The sequence below is a fragment of the Calidris pugnax genome, unplaced genomic scaffold (genome assembly GCF_001431845.1).
Source record: "Calidris pugnax isolate Ruff unplaced genomic scaffold, ASM143184v1 scaffold10, whole genome shotgun sequence".
NCBI classification, from domain to species: Eukaryota; Metazoa; Chordata; class Aves; order Charadriiformes; family Scolopacidae; genus Calidris; species Calidris pugnax.
The window spans coordinates 1,675,105-1,698,078 of NW_015090795.1; the positions used below are offsets into that span (position 1 = coordinate 1,675,105).

General features: G+C 44.5%; 1 protein-coding gene across 1 annotated transcript in view; it reads right to left on the minus strand.

The window, feature by feature from the left end:
* Positions 1–22,974, minus strand: part of MDGA2 (MAM domain containing glycosylphosphatidylinositol anchor 2) — a 256,685-nt gene that overhangs the window by 115,660 nt on the left and 118,051 nt on the right. Inside the window, exons 6-7 of the mRNA XM_014936764.1 lie at positions 20,040–20,369; positions 6,874–7,167 (exon numbers count right to left, since the gene is read on the minus strand). Of these exons, the coding sequence (XP_014792250.1) occupies positions 6,874–7,167; positions 20,040–20,369 (624 nt within the window). The remainder of the gene's footprint in view (positions 1–6,873; positions 7,168–20,039; positions 20,370–22,974) is intronic.

A 22,974-nucleotide genomic window follows, 5' to 3' on the forward strand; every position in this document is an offset into this window, starting at 1 on the left:
AGAGTATCTTCTACATGACCAACTGTCAAAAAGAAACCCTACAAATAATTCAATTTTTTTCCAATAACATCCGTGTTTGTGCTTCAGGTTCTGGGGTACTCGCTGCGATGCTGTCTTTTGGAATTTCTAACAAGAAAAAGATACATCTCAGGAGGTTCTCTCAGCAACTATAGTTTTAATATTAAATAAGAAAAAATTCAAATGATCTCATTCTCATTTACAATTTTCCATGTTGCCAGTCTTTGCATATTCATTATCTCTCCAGGTCACTAGACACACATTGCCTTTGACCTTGCTAAATGTCAAAAAGCTTCTAGCATTTTGCTTTGCTGATCAAGCCATCAATTATTTCCATATATTTTTCCTCCCTTGCCTCATTCAGATAAATTACTTACAAAGCCATAATTGCTTATGTACTATGCTGGAATTGTTCTCGATCCTCTTTCAACAAAGATTTTATAGAAGAGATTTTGACCATTGCTTTACATAAAAGCACTAAGGGAGTTTTCTGGAAAGTTCCTAGTCAAAGAAACTAAAGAAATGGGAACTCTACCCACGGGTTAAACACCAGGACAGTAAGAATGGAATCTGGACTACCTAAATATATATTCACCATAGGGCAGGAGGAATCTTTAGGCTCAGGCAGGTGTTATTTCTTTCTGCCATATGAGAGCAATCCTGGGAAAAAGCTGGAACCCAGGGATGGGGAGTTCCTCCAACGCAACACACAAGGATGGAGAAAGAACATCAGAGAGCAAGCCAAAATAACAAAGGCAAATGGGAGCAACATGTGTTTTGATGTTAGAAAAGTTTTTAAGGTCCTTTATTAATTCCCACACTCCAAAAAGACATGAAAAGTGGCCCAGAAATATAAAAGTAACAAGGCCCAGATCGAGCTCTATTTTAGCCTGCCCTTTCTCCCACCACAAACTGCCTAAATCAAAGCCGAATCCTGTCTACAGAGATGGAAGTTGTTCAGAAAGTAATAAACCAGTCTGGGAATGTATTGGATTATTATAATGCTTGCCCTGAATACTAATCAGCTTCTTCCACTCAAATCTTTAATCATAAGGAAAAAAAAAAAAGAAAAAAAAAGTAAAGCTGTGATGTGAATAATATGAATGTAAAATGTAAATACTGATTTACTTTATCATTTCAACCTGCTTAAAAATAGATTTCAGTGCTTATTTAAAAATCATGACATTTTCCCCATTCAATCACTCTTCTCACTGATGGAGGTTCCTTGGCTATCGCCTTTTCAATACATTTTCATAGGCAAAATTCTATAAGCAGAATTGAAAATCTAGAAGGTTTCACTCGCCCTTCTCGTCCCCACACACCAAACAATACCATTAATGCTCCTGGCTCTGCCCAGTAATAGGAATGAAGAACTTGGAGTGCAAAAAATCTCCCCGGGTAATGAGCTGTTGTCATGTTCCTGGGAATTGCAAGGTGCTTTTCCATGAAGCTGAAACTCACTGTGACCATCTCTAAAGTCGAGCAGTGACCCTGCTCCCTGTCCATCTTCCCATCCATCCCCACTCCCAGCTTCAAATAAACCCCATCCATGGACTTAAGAGTCAGTAATTCTCCTGACAAATTACTGCAGGGATTAGCCACTCTACCTGTTAAAAAGTTTCTCATAATTACTTTCCTAAATCACCATGAGTTTTAAGCTCATTAATTCTAGTTCTGTTTTGGTTGGAGAATACTTCATTCCTTTCTTTTGCAACCACCTTTTATTTCATTATTAATATAATATATAATATTTACATATAAATATTTCATCAGGCACATATTTAGACAGTCACAGAATAGATATGGCAATTTTTCTGCACTGCCAAATTGCCTGCCTAAAGCATAAAAGATTATTTTTTTTCCCATCCTCAGCTGCAAATAACATCTGTACAATCAAACTGGACACAATTCTGAACTCTCTCCTGCCGATGTAAAACCCGAACAGCTAATTTATGCCCCACCGACACAGTCCAGATTTGCAACGATGCACCTGAGATCGTAATTCAGCCTCATATTTCTAACTAATTAGGTTTGTTCCATTTCAAATATAATCCCTGAAGAACGTTCCCCTTCAGCGTGATTTCATTAGTTGTTTAGGATTTATTACCGAGCAGGACTGACATACATAAACTGGAACTCAGACTGAAAGGAAAATTCAGGGTATCACAATGTGGCCGTCCGCTCTGCCAACCAGGCTGCCCTGAAATATCTCCCGTGTTTTAAGAGGCTTTACAAGTACTTGGAGACCAATGCATTTGGAAAACAGTTTATATTATAAACAATATTTTATGTCGCACCAAAGTAAAACCAGAGCATATAAAACACAAGCCCAACAGGCAGCAATGTCCACTGTGAAAAATGATTCTGTCCTTCCTGCTATCATCGCTTGATAAGGTACACGATGTAAAGAGTTGATTATATTGTACCTGATGGCATTTTTATTTCCCGAGCATTCTCTTTCTGCAGTAAAAGCGGCACTTTTAAATTATTACTGGATTGCATCCTGTCTGCCAACAGCAGCCATGCATTTATTTATTTATTTTAACTTTTATTTATCAAAGTTTTCCCCACAAGAGAACGGGCGGTGCTGCGAGTGGGTGCAGGGCCCTGAGCATTGTCCCTACACATAATTCCCACTTTCTGCTTGCATTTCTTCATGCCCTTCTCCTCAAACTGAACTGGGACAAGCCACCTTCAGGAGCATGTGTCTAGAACTTCACAGAGCAGGATCTGCTGATCATAGAATCATAAAACAGTTAGAGTTGGAAGGGACCTTGAACATCATCCAGTTTCAACCACCGGCCCTGGGCAGGGACACCTCCCACTAGACCAGGTTGCTCCAAGCCCCCTCCAACCTGGCCTTGAACCCCTCCAGGGATGGAGCAGCCACAGCTTCTCTGGACAACCTGGGCCAGGCTCTCACCACCAGTGGAGGGCCATGAAAATGATCAGAGGGATGGAGCACCTCTCATATGAAGACAGGTTGAGAGAGTTGAGATTGTTCAGCCTGGAGAAAAGAAGGCTTCGAGGAGACTTTATAATGGCCTTCTAGGACTTGAAGGGGGTGTACAGGAGAGATGGGGAGGCACTCTTTATGGGCAAATGGTTTTAAACTGAAAGAGGAGAGATTTGGATGAGATATGAGGAAGAAATTCTTTGCTGTGAGGTTGGTAAGACCCTGGCCCAGGAAGCTGTGAATGTAGATGATCTTTAAGGTCCCTTCCACCTCTAACCATTCTATGATTCTATCTCCTTCAGCTCTTTCCCGAGCATCATGACTAGCTTCAACCTTTTATTCTGGGGGTGAAGGCAAACAAGAGCGAGAAATCAACACAAGCACTTTGCAGGGGGGTCTTTTACTCTCCTTCTTCCCCCAGAGGTCTTCTCCAATCTCCAATGGCATGTGGACACTACAGTAAAAACAGTGACCATATTCCACCCAAGGTATTCAGTTCTTCTTGCTGCTCGTGCTTTACCTCCATGATCTGATCTAATCTCTCCGAGAAAAGCCAGAAGGGCTCACAAAATCTGCCAAACAATAAAGATCAAAGCCAGTAAAGCCCAGAACTTGTGACGAGTGCCAACACACCTGAGAGAAAACAGTGAAGGATAATAATAGCAATAAGCAAAGGTTTATTGACCAAATCAGATATTGCGTGTCTTTCATTACTACAGCATCCTCAGAATTTCGCCTCCAAAAACCTCTAGGGTAGGAACTGTTATCTCTATTTTACAGATGTGGAACTGGAACAAAGAAAAAACATCCCAGACACTTTCCTTAGGATGGACTCTGCTCCCTCCTGGGGATGCTTCTCCCTCCACAGCCACGCAGGAAGCACAGGTACCCAACATTCAGGGGGTTAGAATTTTCAGTTCAATTCCTCTCCAAGGCCTACTAATTAGTCCTGAAAACAAGTATCTTTGCTGTAATTTACCATTGAGTAATCACTTCAGGACGTGACAAGGATCACATGACTCAAAGTGCACTGAAAATCACACCACATCTTGTCAAACAGAGCCGGGCTAAGAGAGATTAATCTTCCTTTACTTTTGGTTTCCTGTGTCGTCTTTGTATTTTCCCATGAGAATTTTTAGAGTTTGATGGTAAAGATGAAAAAAACAAAATTCTTAAACCACAACTTGAAGCCATACTGTGACAAAGCACAGAAACCAGTCATTCCCCTAGAGAGCTCCCAGTCTGGGATCCTGACATCACTGGGCATGGGATTAAAGGGATGGCAGGGGAGAAGACAGGAGAAGAGAAAATCTCTGCTAAAACTGGTCAGATAAACTGAGAGTGAGTCAAATCTAAAAAAACGTCTTTCTCTTTGAATTTATCCTTAATTTTTGGCAGGGGAGAAGAGAGGAGAGGAAGAGAAAATCTCTGTTAAAACTGGTCAGATAAAACTGAGAGTGAGTCAAATCTAAAAAAATGTCTTTCTCTTTGAATTTATCCTTAATTTTTCTTTGGTTTGAACCAAGAGATACGACCTAGAGCAATAGTTCCACCAAAAGATTTGCCCTGTGGAACAAAACAGAGTAATAAACAACTTTGGTGAGACAGGAAGTCTTCTTTAGTTTGAACCAAGGGATACGACCTAGAGCAATAGTTCCACCAAAAGATTTGCCCTGTGGAACAAAACAGAGTAATAAACCACTTTGGTGAGACGGGAAGTCCTACTTCCAACAAGCAGAAGCTCTTCTGACACCCCAAGGAATGGGAATGTCCCCAGCTACCAACGTCCACAAATATATCCACTCACACACCCACACACCATACACAAAGTGAAATCAATGAGTTACTACAGAAATAAAAGTGTTTCATTAAATACATTCCACTGTTTATAACTGACAGAAGCATCTAAAATAAATATTACAAAATTACTGAAAAGAACTGATTTTTATGACGATTGAATAAGTGCTATGCTAGTTACGGAAATGATGCTGAAGTCAATATGAACACACGTACTTTTCTCCCACAAGAAAAACAATCAAAGCACTGCATAATTTCTGCTTTGTCCATCCGTCTCCAAATTGTCACTTGCCAGGATCTGAATAAAGTGAGCAGAAATCTAAACAAGAACAGATTAAAGAAAAAAATCGCCTGTAAACACCTGTTATCCTCCTGCTTATTATAACCATTTTCAAGTTGTGTCTCTCATCTCTTTCAGAATACGTGAAAGAACCACTGCTCTAAAAATACAGAAAAACAGAGCTTTTTTTCCACCAGTAAAACACAGTAAAATAATAGCGATGCATCCACCAGCCTTTGCAAGTCACTGGGACTCACCCCACTGGGTCCACCAGGGACCGGCTGAGGGCCTGGAGTGGTGCAGCTGGTAGGAAGTCCTCATCCACAACCTGGGAAACGTTCCCCAAGACCCAGACTCAATTCCCCTTCCTCTAACATGAAACACATGATTATCTCCCTGAAATAACAGCAGCCGCTTAAAAGCTTTGAAATAGAGACCAGGATAAATGATGCAGAGCTCGATGGATAAATAGAAGTTTCTATGACTGCAAAAGACCTGAAATACAGTCTTCCAGGGCAAAACATGGGACACATCACAGCTTTTATAGAAACCCATGTCAAGAGTTCTTCTGAATACTTGTTCTTCCAGTATCCCCCAGTGAATTGAGCTTCTGAGGAAAGCAAGCAAAGCTGAAAATTACTTTTATTACTTGAAAAACACTCAAAATGCTCCCAAGGATTGGCCAAAGACACCTCTGTTCCCAATTTAGATACATCAGGTGGGATGAAGCCAATCCCTAATGCAGAGGAACCCACAACCATGAGAAGCCCAAGAAAGAAAATTCCAGCTTCCCTAAAGGCTCAACTCTCAGGAGGCCCTGGGTGTCATTAATTCACGTGATTGCTGGCTGGGACAGCAGCACGCTTGGATAAAAAGCTGTGCCAGCACACCAGTAAATAGCTCTGATGAAAGTGCTGCAGATACCACAACATGTAATCAAGTGCATAAATAATTTGTTATACAACAGACCTTGGAAAAAACAAATCAGTTGATTATTAATAATAACTATGTATATCACAGCATCTTGTCCCTGGAGGCCCCAAAAGAGGTCAGTTGTGCTGAGCACAGAACGCTGCTAAAAAGCAAATATGCCATAATATTTGGGCATCTGAAACCAGAATAAACGAGGGCTGCACAAGTCACTTTATAAAAAAAAGTGAAAATAAGTACTAACAGTACAACAGACACATGAAAGTCATTTAGTGAGCATCTTTATCAGACACACAGCAACAAAGAATGGCTCATTATTTCCCATAAACCACATCAAACTGGACTTTTCATTTTCCAATAACAAACGCTGAGCATTTCCAAAATAATTGATTTCTTGTTATGTTTTCCTTCCCATTGCTGGTGCTGACGGTTCACATTCAGAGTTAGAGCAGACTCTGCACATCTGCATACAGATCAGCTAAGACGGAACAGCTCTTTCTCTCTTTTTTTTTTCCACCTTGTTTTAGACAGTATCAAAAAATGAGATCAGTATCAGATCAGCATTTATAAAAACATGTCCATCTATCTCATCTGCTTGTTCCTGTCTCAAGAAATTTAAAGCCAGGCATTGGGAAAATAATGATTGCTTCACACTTTTTTTTTAAAGTATAAATGGGACTCCTGTGTCATTCTAACTTCTCAATTAACATCAAGATCATGGATTTGGGGAACTTCAGAGACAAACAACACAGAATCAAAAACATAACAATCATAACACTCTTGCTGCTGCGTATTTAGGGGAGAAATAAATTAACTTTTTCTCAGCAAAACTTTTTCTCAGCGAAAACAATTTCATTTTTCCAGCATGGGAAGAAAATAAGGGTCTACTTACACTGTACGATGAGCTGTACCAAAGCTTCTCTGGGTTTCACATTAAACCCGTTGTACTGGCTGGTCTGGCACCTGTAGGTTCCTGTCATCTCCCTGGAGACGTTCACTATCCTCAGGATCCCATCGTAGCTCTCTGTCTGCATGGCCCCATCGGGCATCACCACCTCCTTGTCCGCCCGGGACCAGAGGATGATGGGCTTGGGTTTCCCCGTCACCTGGCACTGCAGCTCGATGGTGTCCCCTTCCCGGGTCACCAGGGGGGACTTTTCTTGAGGAACAGTCAAATTGGGTGGGACTTCAAAGAAGAAAAAGAGATGGTTCAACAATTAGCATTACAGAGACTTAGAAAAGTGGCTTTTTTGCTTCTACAGTCATAATTATACATGAAGAATTAAATTATACACAGCACTGCATAGTGACTACATAGAATCACAGAATGGTTTGGGTTGGAAGGGACCTTAAAGATCATTGAGTTCCACCTCCCACCAGCCCAGGTTGCTCCAAGCCCCCTCCAACCTGCCCTTGAACCCCTCCAGGGATGGGGCAGCCACAGCTTCTCTGGCCAACCTGGGCCAGGCTCTCACCCCCCTCACAGAAGAGAATTTCTTCCTAATATCTCATCTCAATCTCCCCTCTTTCAGTTTAAAACCATTCCCCCTCGTCCTATCACTATACTGTGGGAGACTGTGCAATGCTATTATATTTATGAGACAAGGTGCTCAGCTGCTTGAAGTGGTTTATAGAAGATTTAACAGCCCCACCTACGACACTTCTTTGCCTCCCTGTGCATCTCTGACACGCCAGTGCACCGTTCCAGGGCATTTGCCAGCGCGTTCAGACCACCAGTCGCAGCCAGTACTTTATTACTGCAAATTACGGCTTTCCTTTTTATGAGTATTTGGCACCAACCCCCTTTTCTTTTTTTTTTTTATAACAGACCGGCTGCTGATTTTATCCAGCTCGTAACGGCTGCGCGATGAGGAAGAAATCGTGCCAATTCAGAAATCAGCTCGGAATTCAAGACTTGAAAGTGAAAGGTAGTTGGTGTCTTTCTCTCACGGGAGATTTATTAAAAAGGTATTCTGTTCAGAGAGATTTGCATTCACAGATCTGGAAGGCATAGGTGAACAACTGTTCCCAGCAGGAGTCAGACATCCCCATGGAGCAGGGATACCCGGCAGCTCCGCAGGGTGAGCTGGCGATGTCCAAGAACCCATCCTTCCTCCACTTCATAGTCTTGCAAGACTCCGAATTACCAGCCACTGCTCTGAATCCTCAGACCTTGTCAGCGAGGAGAAGAGCCCGTTTGCCACAGAAGAGATGTGCAAGGTGCTTGAGCAGAACAGAAATGCCATGGCATCCCTGGCAAAGGCATCAGTGTCTCCGTGATGGGCATCCGAGTGAGGTTCCACCATTGGTCTTATTCTCTTCTCCTCTCCTGGTGCAACACAAACATCTCTGAAGCTGCCTGTAATCTCCAAATCACACGCGGTGCCTTCCACACTCCAGATCATTGCTTAGGGGATGGGCAGGGGCTGCCATGTAATAGGCAAAGATATGGCAAAGCACGATTTAAAAACTCCCCACCCTCTCTTTCCTTTGGTGCCTTTTGCAAACTCGGCTGCCCTTACGGGTCTTCTCTCCTGAATCAGGTAGAGAGATGCTTTCTGATTTAAAACGGTCCCTCCAAGGAGCATTACCTCTCCACGCTCTCCTGCCCTCAACTACTTCCCTTGAATGCCAGGATTGACAAAATACAGCCTGTACCGTAACTTCTGTCCGCAGGAAAAAATAATCAAAGGCTATTTTCAGGTCCCCAGAGTCAGAAACAACAGACTTGTAGCAGTGAGAAACAGTTCCAGTTCTCCCCCGGGATCTACCCCGTGTCTACGGACCTGACAAGCCTGCTGGGAATCAGAGTTTAAGTCAGGGGCTTTCATAGGTAGCAAAACGCTGGTTTCAGCTGTTTTTAAGGCTTTCAATGCTCCTTCAGAATCTGGTGCGACATGCAAAAGTGGAAATAACTTTTTCCACAGGAAAGTAAAAGTTATTTTATACTTCAAAAAATAGAAGGGGAAAAAAAAAAATCAAGATTGCTTAATAAAACATTCCCAACATTAATAAAACATTCCTGTTTTTCACTTATGCCTGCGTGTGTCATAGCAGGTCCTGAGCACAGGCCAGCTCCCAGGAGACCTGCATCACCTGGAGGGAGCCCAGAGCAGAACCACCCCATACACATGCCCAGAAGCCCCTGGTGAGGAAGGGCTGCAGGACATGAGATGGGCATCCTCCCAGCAAAGGGAGGGTGGTACAAAGCCACGGCAACAGTCACGTCAGAGCTCAGAGACAACATACAGAGGGAAAAGGGAGCTGAAGGTGGCAAGGGACAACATAAAAGGAGCAGATGAGTGCTGCTTGGTGGCTCTCCGAGCTTTTCTGACTGCACTTCTCCACCAGCGTGTGCCCTTCCCCCTCGCTCGTTTCTACATCCCACACTTTCGCTGTCAACTACATGGTATTTGTGTTGGACCCGTATCAGTCACGTACTTGTGGTGGGACGACTCCACCTTCTCTCCTGAAAGTGAGAACATCAAATAGATATCAAGTCTCCACTTCCTAAAGCAATGCTCTATGAAAGCACAGGGGAAAAAAAATACCATTCCATGAAGGAAAATGCAGTTTAAAGAGAAAGGTTTGAAAGCCCGCTCTGCACTGCCTGCCTGCAGAAAGCAGACTCCTTCCCAACGTTTCTTCCAGCTCACCTGGTGGCTTCTCAGTTTAGTCAAATAATATTTATTTTGTCCCTTCTGCCCTGGGCAGGGGATCTGCTCCCTGCTGTGCATGTGCTTTGACCAGAGCATGTCCCAGTTGGAACAGACACTGCAGGCTCCCCTGTAGCTCCCCTCTCCATCCCTGCCCCTCCAGCTGCCCCGGGGAAGCACAACCTTCTCCCGCCTCAGGGATTCACTGACCGTGAAAACCATGAGGCCAAGACCATGGGGTCACAGCCCTCAAACAAAATACCTGGTGTCAAGAAGGAAAAGGTCTGCTACCAGCCAGGTACCAGCCTACAGCACTATCCACACCTCCGCTTGCAACTCCACGTTCCAGATGGGGCCAGGACATGAGCTTTCCCTATGGTGGTTGTTCGTGTAGACCTGTTTCTGGACATGTTGTGCTGGCAGCCTCTTCCAGACTCCATCCTTTCCCAACTGCCACCAGAACAACAGGTCTGGACTAGAAACTCATACCCTGTCTTAGACTCAGAAATCATATCATAGAATGGTTTGTGTTGGAAGGGATCTTAAAGACCATCCAGTTCCTGCCCTGGGCAGGGACACCTCCCACCACACCAGGTTGCTCCAAGCCCCCTCCAACCTGCCCTTGAACCCCTCCAGGGATGGGGCAGCCACAGCTTCTCTGGCCAACCTGGGCCAGGCTCTCACCACCCTCACAGCAAAGAAGTTCTTCCCCACATCTCATCTCCTTCTCCCCTCTTTCAGTGTCAAACCCTTCCCCCTCCTCCTATGGCTCCCCTCCCTGATCCAGAGTCCCTCCTCATCTCTCCTGGAGCCCCTTGAGGGACTGGAAGGGGCTCTAAGGTCTCCCCAGAGCCTTCTCTTCTCCAGGTTCTCTCAGTCTGTCCTCCAGCCCTCGGATCACCACCCAACTTTCTGACTGAAACAAGGACTGTAACTTCTCATCTCAGGCACTGAGCCAGGAACAAGACTCGCCTTCGGCACAGCGAGTGGTCCTGTGCAAGCGCTGCCTGTGAAGGCAAGGCATGATGGAAGAGAGACAAAATAATGAGAGAGGAGGCAACAAAGTCAGCTTCATGTGTGGATCTGACCCAACCCTGCACTTGAGACAGGGATGGAATACAAATAAATTGAGGAGCTGTTCCCCAGACATCCACAACACTCCTTTAAGAAACTCCTTCACTAAGCTCATCACAGGAGGAATAAACAGGCAAATTTAGTGTGTCCATGAGGTGGACCAAGAAAGGAAGGGGGGTAGAGATGACCAGGTGCAACTGGGGGCTCATGAAGACTTGCCTCCTACGAAGCCCACTCTGGGGACGCAGGAAGGTGCCAGCCCTGGGAGCCTGCTGGCTGCAAGAAACAGCATCTCGGACCAAGAGGCAGGAGAAACTCAGAAATTTGTATGCTCAGAGCAAACTATGAATCCTATAAGGAAGAAAACAGGAAAAAATACAGCCTGCTTCTCCTAGTCACCTTTAGGTTCTGGAGGCACTTGAGAGGAAGGAGAGTGAATGGCATAGGACACGCATCTTTGGGAGGAAAAAAAAAAGGGAAAAAAAAAGAAAAGATGCATGCCAAAAAGGTCCTGTGCAACTGTGAGCAAGTAATTCACCCTCTCTTTAACTCAGTTTTCTTTCTGAAAAACAGAGATAACAGTACTGCAAAACCTGCAGACTGCCAAGATAAGGCCCATAGACTGTGAGGTCTGCAGGGAGGCTGATAAGATAGGCTGTATCAGTACCCCAGATGGAAAGATACCTTAAAACACCCTGACTCATCATCTCCTGTGGCATTTTGCAGCACAACCAGTATCTGTCACACTGTAAGCTGGCCAATATATTATTATGGTTTACTATATTTATTAATGCTCTTGTTACTGGAAACAGAGAAAGAGAGAGGAGGGGCGAAGCCATCCATTAAAACAAATAATTTCATGGGTAATGCCATAAATAAGAAGCCTGGCTGCAGCTTTCACGTGTCACATCTGACTGACAGTGCCCAAGACCGTGAGCTCCCACAAAGTACTTCTTTGCCTCCATCACAGCAGTTATGGCTATGGGTCCCCCTTAATTCAAGGGCTGATTCTTCCCAGTCTCATTAGGAAGAAGGACAGCACCGGGGGGTTTTGGTAGGGTTTCTCTTTTTATACCCATCTATTTATTTTCACAAACTCACAGGTACTTAATTATCTCTGAGATGTCTATTCTGCTGTCAAGTGTGGCTTAAATTAGCTACAGGGTCAAAAAATATCAGGGGGTGTGTGGGGGAGGGATTGCGACACACCGACAGGCACTGGCAGCCTGATCACGTATGGCTTGTTTTCGTCAGCAATAAAGCTTAAAAAAAGCCACAAAAGGAACTCAAATCAATGCAATTCCCAGAGAGAAATCAGAAAGAGGGGAAGGGGAAGGAGAAAGGGAAGAGAAAGAGAAAGGGAAAGGGGAAGGGGGGCTGGAAAATTGAGGATAAAATAATAATTCAAATTTTTTCTTCCCTTACTTCAACCCAAGATGTAGGGAGGCCCCAGGACCAGGGCCCAGCAAGTCTGCATGAGCAAGGGTGTGGAAATATAGAATCATAGAATCACAAGCTGAGAGAGTTGGGGTCCTTCAGCCTGGAGAAGAGAAGGCTCTGGGGAGACCTTAGAGCCCCTTCCAGTACTTAAAGGGGTTCCAGGGAAGATGGGGGACACACACACGACTCTATCAGGACCTGTAGCAAAAAGGCAAGGTGTAACAGCTTTAAACTGAAAGAAGGTGGATAAGGACTGATTGATAAACTGAAAGAAGGTGGACAAGGAAGAAATTTTTTCCACAGAGGGTGGTGAAACACTGTCCCAGGTTGCCCGGAGAGGTAGTAGATTCCCCATTCCTGGAAACAATCCAGGTGAGGTTGGACAGGGCTCTGAGCAACCAGGTCGAGTTGTAGATATCCCTGCTCATGGCAGGGGGGTTGAACTAGGTGGCCTTTAAAGGTACCTTCCAACCCAAACGATTCTGTGATTTAGGTTGCAAGAAACCCTTAAGGTCATCAAGTCCAAATATGAACCTAACACTCCAAAGCCCACCACTAAACCACTAAGTCCCACATCTACATTTCTTTTAAATCCCCCCAGGGATGGTGACTCCACCACTGCCCTGGGCAGCCTGTTCCAATCCTTGACAACCTTTTCAGTGAAGAAATTGTTCCCAATATCCATCCTAAACCTTCCCTTCCCCGAAGCATCTTGAGGCCATTTCCTCCTGTCCTATTGCCTGTTCCTAGAAGCAAGGATGCCTGAATAAGGGTGCACGAGCAAAGATGAACGAGGAAAGGCGGGTGAACAAGGGTGGACAAGCTAAAGTGCATGAGCAAAGGTCCAAGAGCCAAGATGCCAGGGTGCTGCTGGCCATGTTGGGGTATTTCCAGCTGTGCCAGGGTGCTGCCAGCTGTCTTGGGGTATTTCCAGCTGTGCCAGGGTATTTCCAGCTGTGCCAGCCTGTCTCTCCCTGCAGATGCTGCTATGGCACAAGCAGAGTCTCGGAAGGGCTCAGCCATCAGCATGTCTCCTGCAGCACCAGCCTCAGCGCCTGCTGCAGATAAAGGTCAACTCTGCTCCTGCTTGTGCAGAATAATAAATTAGCTAAACCCTATATCTGAAACAACAAACATTGCCTTGTCCATGCAGCAAGTGGCTTAAAAAATAAGTTAATACTCTTAGCAGTTAAATCTGCTTCCTAAAGTAGAGGGTTATCACTTGAAAAACAAAAGCATCGGTAACACTAAAGTAGCACCTACTTTAAAAACACATATTATTATCCTTTGAAACTGGTAGCGACACAGGCACAAGAGGGACACTGTTGATATATGTCCTCTCCTGGCTCTTAAATAAAATAGTCTGAGACAACCTTTGCCTCTGAGAGTCGCTGACTCACCAGGAGGTCGGATGGCAGAAGGTGTCACTGTATTCTTGTCCTGGCTTTTTTTTTTGGTGTTAAACTGCTCCCTGGGCAGACGTGTCTGTCTGAGACTGGAAATCAAACCAGACCCTTCCATCTGATCTCCTGTGGTATTTCTACTGTAATTCCATAGGATCCTTAATCCAGCACAGTCACCGTGTCTACAGGAGAATGGGGACAGGACCAAAGGAGCTATTTCAAAGAAAAAGCCAAAATGTGTGAGCCGAATATTCTGGGTAGATCTAGTTCTAGTCTACTTTAGATCTTGGAAATCCTGATGGGTCAAGTTCCTGTCCCTGTTGTGAACCTCCAGACAGCTTAATTAATTGACGAGGCAATGGCAGAGGAAAGAATCTGCTCCCATGGAAATAATTCAAAGGGGCAGAAGACGACCAGTGTGGGAAGGAGAAGGAAGCCCTGGAGGTGATGACCCCATGGTAGGCTTGGGAGGGGACAGCACAAGTCCAGAGCCCTTCACTGGTGATTATAGATGGCACGGGGGAAGTAGGGGTTACTGTCACTGCTCTATTTCCTTAAACAGACAGAAAGGAAAGCCATGGCCCCATATCAATGACTACCAGTCTTACCAGTGATGGGGAGGCTGGGGGCTGAGAGGAGCGGGGGGCTACTGTGATCAGGCTGCTTAAAACGGACTAATGGTAATAACTAGTAATTATAGGATAAAACGGAGCAAAGGAGTGTTTGAGCTGCGTATCAAGAAATAATCCATACTGGAGATTACTCAGAGATAATCTCCCAGAAGAAGTGTTGGGAGTCACACCGTTCAAGTCATTTAAAGCCAGGCTGGGGAAGGAATATTGAAGAATCTGCACTGTACTGGCTGGGAGAGAGAGGTGAAATTATTTGTGTATCCTCCATCTCTAATATTTATGAATTGGAAGGTCTGAATCTCTAGCATTAATCACCCTCTGCCAGAGACATGCATTTCGGTCCCTGTTCATGATTCATATTTCTTATGTGATGGAGGGGTATTTTAAGCCAGGGCAGACTGAGCTTTAGTATGAGAACCCGAGCTGGTGTACAAAAGGTATTTGAGCAAGACCATTTAGCCTTGGAAGGGCAGGAAGTGGTAATTATTCAGGTTCTCCAGACATTTCTGTAAACAGATACTAAAACTGCTCAGTGTAACCTTAATCTGTGGGGTTTGTGGAAGAATTGTTGGGGAATATCGAGGAGCACAGGCTGAAAGGGTCTCCAGAGGTGAGAAAAGAGCCCCAGGGAGAACTGCTGATCCAGCCAAACCATTGGAAAAGCAGAGAATTTACTTTAACCTTCCCATGGCCTTTCCTCAGCATGACAGAGGCTCTATCTCGCTACTGGTATGGAAGAAAAATTGAGCCACCTGTAAGGAAATCATGTCTTGATTTCACGTTGCTCTGGCTGCCCATGTGCTGTCCTGCCCGTAGGCAAAGCAGAGAAATCACAGCTTTCTCCTGGGCACAAGCCACTTCTAATTGCAAGAGAAAACACCAACATCAACCACAGATTTCATGGTGGGGGCTTGTAGAAGAGATCTCCTTAGACAGGAAAAACAATTCCACCATCACTTCTTACACCTCAACATACTTTTGATACCTTAAAACACCACCTGACTCTGCAGTCAGGCCCCGAAAAGGCACATTTTAAACCCAAAACATACACAGCCAGCAGCGAATTAGCCAAATTAGCTTTCAGTGATCTCGCAGGAGTCATGCTGAGGAGCTCCACGAGCCATATGCAAGGCGAGATGATGAGCCGACTCCAGGGCCCTCTGGAGAAGAATAAAGAGAGTCCACCATACGTGGCTGCTAAAGAGGGTGTCTGCTCCCAGAAAAGCAGCCATAGCCAATCCCCGGTGGATGAACACATCCAGAGAATCAGATTTCCCCCAGGGAAGGGGAAGGGGCTGCAGAGCAGGAGATGGCCCATCCTTGCCCCCCTCCCTGCAGCCAAGCAGCTCAGCCAGCCCTGGGAAGGGACGGCGGCTCCCAGGGATGGAATTAAAAAGAAAAATCTCTGCACATTAAGTGCTAAAATAGAACTATAAAAGAAAAGCTTTTGAACAAAACCCCAGCATTTATCTGTCCCTTCTGTTCACCTATTCCTTTCAAAGATAAACCCCAACGATAATGGCTCACAAAAATAATCTATTTACTGCAATAATGAAACGTCTGTCTATTTTCCCGTATGTCTCAGGGTTGCCCGTGAACGATCACTCTGGACAGTGCTTAAGGTTTACAAATATCTTAATTGGACCCTTAATTATCTCACAAAAAGCATTTTTTCATTATGCAAAGAGGCAGTACTGTGATTTTAATAAACATTTACAACTAAAATGAAGGTATCCTTTATGCATCATCAGAGGAGGAACAAAATGACCAGAGGACACATATTTCACGAGCAGATCAAGGCCACATGCCCTAATATATCATCAGCCTTGACGTTTAATTAATTCATTATTTAATAGATAGCTGATTAGCTCAACAGGGAACTCCTCTTATCATACTGCAGGGAGGACACACAGCCTCATAGACACTGGTTCTTCAGGAATTTCTCTGCCTGTCTCTGGCAGCACTTATGTAAAACCATCTATGGACATGGCTGGCCTTGGAGGTGGTGGAACAGGAGACCTCCAGACCACCAGTCCACTGAAGTTCACATCCCCCTCTGGGATGTGCCTACCCCAGGGTGGTGGTACAATCGATCTATGGACACGACTGGCCTTGGAGGTGGAACAGGAGATCTCCAGATCACCAGTCCACCGAAGTTCACGTCCCCCTCCAGGATGTACCTACCCCAGGGTGGTTTTACACTCTCAGTGCATGTTTGGGTTCACCCAGAGATGAAGTATTTGGTTGATGTATTTCCCATGTCGGACACCCAGTGCCCATACTGGGTGGGAGTGAAACAGCAGAAAGGACTCTCTAAGGAAAAGAGGGGTCAGCACCACCTCCAGCCCGAGAGTATCAGCCACCTCCTCCACCCAGCCCTTCTAGGGCTTCTAGGAGCATTCAGGGCAGTGCAGCCAGAGAAAAAAGGAAAATAACCCCCCCTTGAAGTCACAAACTCATTTCACTGCACAATAGCACCTCCAGGGGGAAGACAAAAAGAGACAGAGCCAGAAGTGACAGATGTTACATCTCTTGCTGCACCAATACTGATTTTAGGGGGATAAAGACAGCATAAGAACCCACACTGAGCAGAGCAGGCCATACATCACCTACAGCCTTATTCTTCCTGCTTTGAATACAACATTTAAGGCAGAGAAAAAGATCTCTTAGAAAGATTAACACGCTCTCCCGACCCACCTCTCTTTTTTTGCTTACCATGAGCCTGTTTTACTGGGGGAGGTTGTTACTGTTTTAACATCTCCTGCTGTCAGATTCCCCGGGACATGCGCACACACACACAGGAGGAACATCCCATCTTTCAGTAACATTTACCCAGGGTTGGTTTTATGGATGACGGGGCTTCTACAGGGCAAAAATTCCACATTTGAGGCTTCATTTCCAACTATTCAGTGACCTACTTTATGGAGATGGGGGGGGAGGCGGGGGGGGCTGCTAAGGGATTACTTCAGGTCCATTTATATAAGATACTCAGGACATAAATCTGTGCCTTTCCTGCTGAAAGTACAAAATGTCAAGGGAAAAAATATTGCCACTAAACAAGTACAATGCCGAGTATGCCAAGAGGCTGGCATGTCCCTTGCACTGCCACGTGTCCCCTTCCAACCTGCTGAAGGGACAGAGGAGACCTAGACATCTCCCTCCCTCCTTACAGGGTGACATAGCCCCTCCTGCCTCCCTTGGTGACTCCGTGAGGAACCTCGTGCACCTCAAGAAGAGAGAATTCTCCCCAAAACCAAAAAACAGACACACGGTGCGATATTAATACATGTGTGTGAGGCCTGGCATTTGGAAAATGTGTTTGTGCCTAGGCCTTATGTTCATAATTACCGCAGCAGTAATGAATCTTGATGAATCAGTAATGACCTTCAGAAGCACACAGAAACTATTTCAGCCTCCACTTAGTCGGGTAATGAAGTCATACAAATGGGCAGAATTCCTTTTAAGATGTTAAATAAGGCTGATCCTAAACGCTAGCTTTTCTTTCCCCGTTCTGATTTTCCCCGAGCGTTATGGGATGGCAAATTTAAGAGCTGACATAATTCATCACCGCCCGCAGAAACTGCGACAAGCTGAGAGATACGGCCGCCTAATGGATGTTCCCAATAAATCCCATCAATTTCCCAAACGATTCCCCAGCAAGCACAGATAATATAGTGGTTACTGCCTCCCAGATGGGCAACGCGTGGCTGCACAAACGTCACTGTCCACTTCACCCTAGCAAGCAGGTAACAAAGTTTGCGTGCCACTGCCATCCATCACGCCAAACTCGGCTCTTACCCTATGATAATCCTCTCAGTTCATTACCTGTTGGGAAGATGTGCATTAATAAGCTTGAAGAACATGTTTCCTTTGGCCAAGAGACAGGCCGTTCCTGTGTCTACAGATCTGTTGATTAGTGTTTCTGTCCCTACACTCTTCATGGGATAATTGAGGCTGGAAGAGAGCTCAGGAGGTCTCTATTTCAAGCCACACCTCAAAGCGTGGCCAGTTGTGAGGTCAGACCAGGCTATTCAGGGCTTTATTAGGTCTTCAGAACCTCCTGGGATGGAGATCCCACAACACTGCTGTTTCCCGCTCAGACATCCTCATGGGGAAAAAGTAGCTCCTTATTTCCAAGCTGAACTTCTCATTTCAATTCTTGCCCGTTGCCTCTCACCTTCCCAGTAAACACTGCTGCCAAGTACCATCTTCTTCTTGCCTTCTTGGAAGATGGGCTAAAATTTCATTTTTTCCAGTCTTTGTTGGATGTCCTTATGTCACCATGAGTATTCGAAGATAATAAAGTGGCCTTGAAGTGACACCAGTCAGTTCCCTTAGATACCTCCTGTCCAGTCCCATGTCCGTTTTGTTTAAGTGGCCCCTAACTCAATGCCATGACTTCATTTCCAGGCTCCCATCAGAACCACGGGTCAATCCTGTCTCATCTCCCTGTTGTACATAATATACTTCATGAAACCCTTTAAGCAGACAAACCTTCCAGTCTCATGTCAGCAGCGACCTGGTGGCTCAAGCAGGATCCATCTTACCAGTATCATACCAAATATGGAGGGCAGGCTCATGTATTAAAATCTAACAAATAATTTATGACAAAAATTCTAAGAGAGATTGTTTAGATGTGACATGTACTTGCAAAGTATTACTGATGGTTTAAAATTTGGAGAACAGAACTGCGGGTATACTCTGAGGCAAAAGCGTGCGTTTAATCTTTGCAAAAAAAGCAGAAAGCAGATACTTTGAATGCGCTTGGTAAAAAGGGGTCAGATGATGTCTATTAAATATTTTCCTTCCATGCTATAAGAAATGTTTTCGAGTGTGTTCTTTGTTGTCTTACTTCTAAATGGCATGCACTGCGTGCCTTACCCCAGTGAATAACAAGCACCACCTGAGGAAAAGCACAGCAACACTACATATAAAAAGACAGGATGGATAGTAGGTATAATACTGACACTGTTTGCCTCTGAATTTTAACATAAAATAGCGTTCTGAAAGCAGAAATGCTTTATTTTTATCCTTCTCTGTAGAAATCAACCAGCAACAACTCTTTTTTTTTGGGGCGGGAGTTTGGAACTAATTTTTGGCAGGAAAAGAATTCTGCATTCAGAATGTTTTCTAGTTCATTTTATTAACCTGGACTACCTCAGATATTAAATTCAACTATTAGGGGGGAAAGTCTATCAAATCTGTTGGTTACAAACCAGCTATTAGCAATGAGATAAAGAAAAGCAGGTAATTACTATTGCACTACATATTCCTACTCCGGAGTACAAGATATTTATTATCAGTCAAACTAATAACCGAGGCTCTGGCTCATCAGAGAGAGACGTTTCAAGCACTGATCTGGAAAAACACATAATAGATACCTTAAACTTTCTGTCGATTGGGAAGAGCATGAATCACCAACATGCAATGCGTAATCTTTAAGAAAAGAGAGCTCTTCCCTCCACACTTGGCACTTGCTGTTCGATTGGAGTCGCTGGATGGATTCAGCTTGCTTCCCATAACACCCTCCTGTTTCTCCTTCTAATTTCCTACTCACTATTTTTTCATGACTCTGGAAGTCCTAAATAAAGGCCAATTCCAAAAAGGAATAACTTTTCTGAGAGTAAAAGAGGACACGCCTGGGGTAAATCAGACACTTGTGTGTTCTTGGGAGAGAGCACTTCATGCTACATATTCAGGTTTCTGTCCTTTAACCAAAGCAACTCAACCCCTGATCTAGGGTCTGCTTGGATGTCCTCGTGGTGAGAACTGCTTTATATATTCCCTGAGTAAAGGAAAGCCATAGCTTGGCGATATGGAAGTAAAACTGATATCAAAGAAGGCCTTCCTTACCTGTACTACTGGAGATGTTGACATCGATGCTGATGTCCGATATTCCACCTCCCTTCAGAGACGCCACACACGTGTATGTCCCAAAGTCAGTGAATTTCAAGTCAATAATGTCCAGGTTTGTGGTGCCAGGTGAAACGTCGGGGTCAGTCTGTGTGATGACCATCCTTTCAGAGCTTCTCAAGGGACGTCCGTTTTTAAACCAGCTGAAGGTCAGCTCTTCTGAGGGGATGGCTTCCACCTGGCAGGAGATTTTCACCTCTCGCCCAATCTGGATGTTGTCGTCTTTGTGATATGGGTCCGGGGTGATCCAAAATCGTCCTTTTTTTAAGGCTGAAATATGAAAAAAAAAAAGTTTACTATAATAAATTACAAATTTTACATATTTGGGCTTTGCAAAGACTTAGGTAAATCCTTCACGTTATGCTTATATATGTTTTTAATAGGGCCTGTAGCGATAGAGCAAGAGGCTTTAGACTAAAAGAGGGGAGATTCAGACTAGATATAAGGAAGAAATGTTTTACGATGTGGGTGGTGAGACACTGGCTCAGGTTTTCCAGAGAGGTGGGAGAAGCCCCATCCCTGGAAACTTTCCAGGTCAGGTTGGACATGGCTCTGAGCAACCTGATCTGGTTGAAGATGTCCCTGTCCATGGCAGGGGGGTTGGACTAGATGGCCTTTAAAGGTCCCTTCCAACCCAAACCATTCTACAATGCTCATGAAATCACTGAAGCTTCCAGTGTTCACATTCACCACCTTGGTTAATTTTTTGTAGATTTCAATCTTAATCACATATCACCACAGAGTATACGTTGCTAAAGTACTTATGAAAAATAGGAAGTCACAGCACCTAAATTAGACTGAGCTGCTGACAATTGAAGAGTAACCAAAATAATTCATGAACCTTCAGTGTTTGTTACCTGTTTCTGGATGTATTTACAAGCCCTTCCTCATCCCTGTGCTATCAGAGCACTGAGAGAAGAGAAAAATAGAGATATCAACCTAAACATTGCTAATGCAACCAGCGGTGTCATCTCCAATCTATCTGGAAACAAACACGGCCATGCAAAATAGCTTTGTACCAGCTGGTTAAATGAGAAAAGGTAAGCACATGCCTGAGGCTATGGCCTGCCCTGGTTTAGACACCCTGCTCCTTCCCCGTGGCAGCCTGGAGGGCTCCCTCCATCCCCGCGGCTGCCTGGAGGCACGGGTCAGGAAGAGAAACTGCTGCCAGCAATAAAAAGTAAGGGGCCGAGAGCACATCTTTAAGTGTTAGTGATGGTCAATGGCAAAAGGATGCCCTTCTGCAACGTAACCACACAGGAGAGCCCATCACGAGCATCTTGGTGGCAACTTCCATGGTTTCTGTCTTGTCAGATGAGGAAAACCCATCCCGTAGGATGCAATCTCAGGCTGCACACACCACCCAGAGGGGAACGCTATCGCATGGAAAGGCACAACGGATCCCAAGGGTGTCTATCTGAGTCCAAGACTATTCAAAGCCTGCAGAACAAATTCAGTTAATTCTCTGACCCCCAGAAATAGGGCAGTCTCAGCATTTCCGATGGGAACCCCAAGGTGGACAAGGTTTTTGAAGCCATTTCAAAGGCAAGGTCAGCGCTCACGAGTGTCCTACACCCAGGCGAGGGCACAGCCACTCTACAAAACCCTATTTCCCACCTTCCTCCTGGTGAGACCAGCACCTTTTACCAGCATTCATTCCCTCATCAATGTACTGCACTGCAACAAAATAGTACTGCAACTCACTTCTCTGATTTTTTCCCCATCCCTCTTTAAATGAGCATAAAACTATCCAGAAACTATCATCATTTACATCAATAAAGTGATTGCTCTAAAGCAGTGTCGGTATGATACTTATTTTAGGAAGAGTGCTTCAGAATCAGCCATTAAGTCTTTCAAATACACGTATATTTTGACATACTGAACATAAAATGCTATTTATACAACCCCAAGACCCCTCTTCCCTACATAAGTTTGCATAAATCTGTACGTGTGGTTATATATGCTGTCTCCAACTGGGAAGTCCCACAATGAAAATGCCAGTTAGAAACGTTACAGGGAAACACTCAGGTTGAATTCAAGCACTGGAAGACCAAATCTTTATATCCATCATGATGACTTCTATTGAAAAGTATTGAAAAGCACATACAGTGCCCCATATGTGGAGCATTTGAGTAAAAGACCCATTTGCAGCACTCTCTGAGCTTCTACATTTCCACGCTTGCAGCCAATGAAGTGTGACACTGCTATAAATGGCAAAAGCTCTGAGCTGAAAATGTCTCTGGATCCTGAACTTAGGGAAATATCTACTTTTCACTTGCTGCACAGTGTAACAACATCAAGTGAAAATAGATGTACGAGGCACCAAGCACACCCAGAAAGCACGGTACGTCGGCTCCTTGCATCTCGACGAGGAGTGAAAATGCTGATTCAGCCTCGATTTTGTCAGCTCAGTAGCTCCTTGAACAAAACAACTCTTTGGAGCTTGCAAATGCCACGCTGAATTCGCACTTTCATGACTCCAAAAAAGAATTAACATTTAATTAATAATTAGGGATGTTTTTTTTCCAATGTGGGAAAAGAAGCATAAAACGTGGCTACTTGTGGACACCCCCTCACACACAGTGTGAGAAACTTCTGCCACTGAGGAATCCAGCCCTTTTAATCAGAAGATGAAATAATTATTACATTTGCTGTGCTGGTCAGGTATGGCCCGAAAGGGGTTTGGGTGCTGCTGGCATTTAGTTGTAACAGCCTATTCCAGAATCTAAGTGGTCGATGTGTTTTTAATAACTTACTATTATTTCACTTATTTAAGAAATTTCCAAGACTTTTGTCAAGATTAAATTTGCACCAGAACACACCAGTCTTCACTGGGCATCTCTCGTTCCCTTGCAAAAGCTGCTGCTGGTTGCCC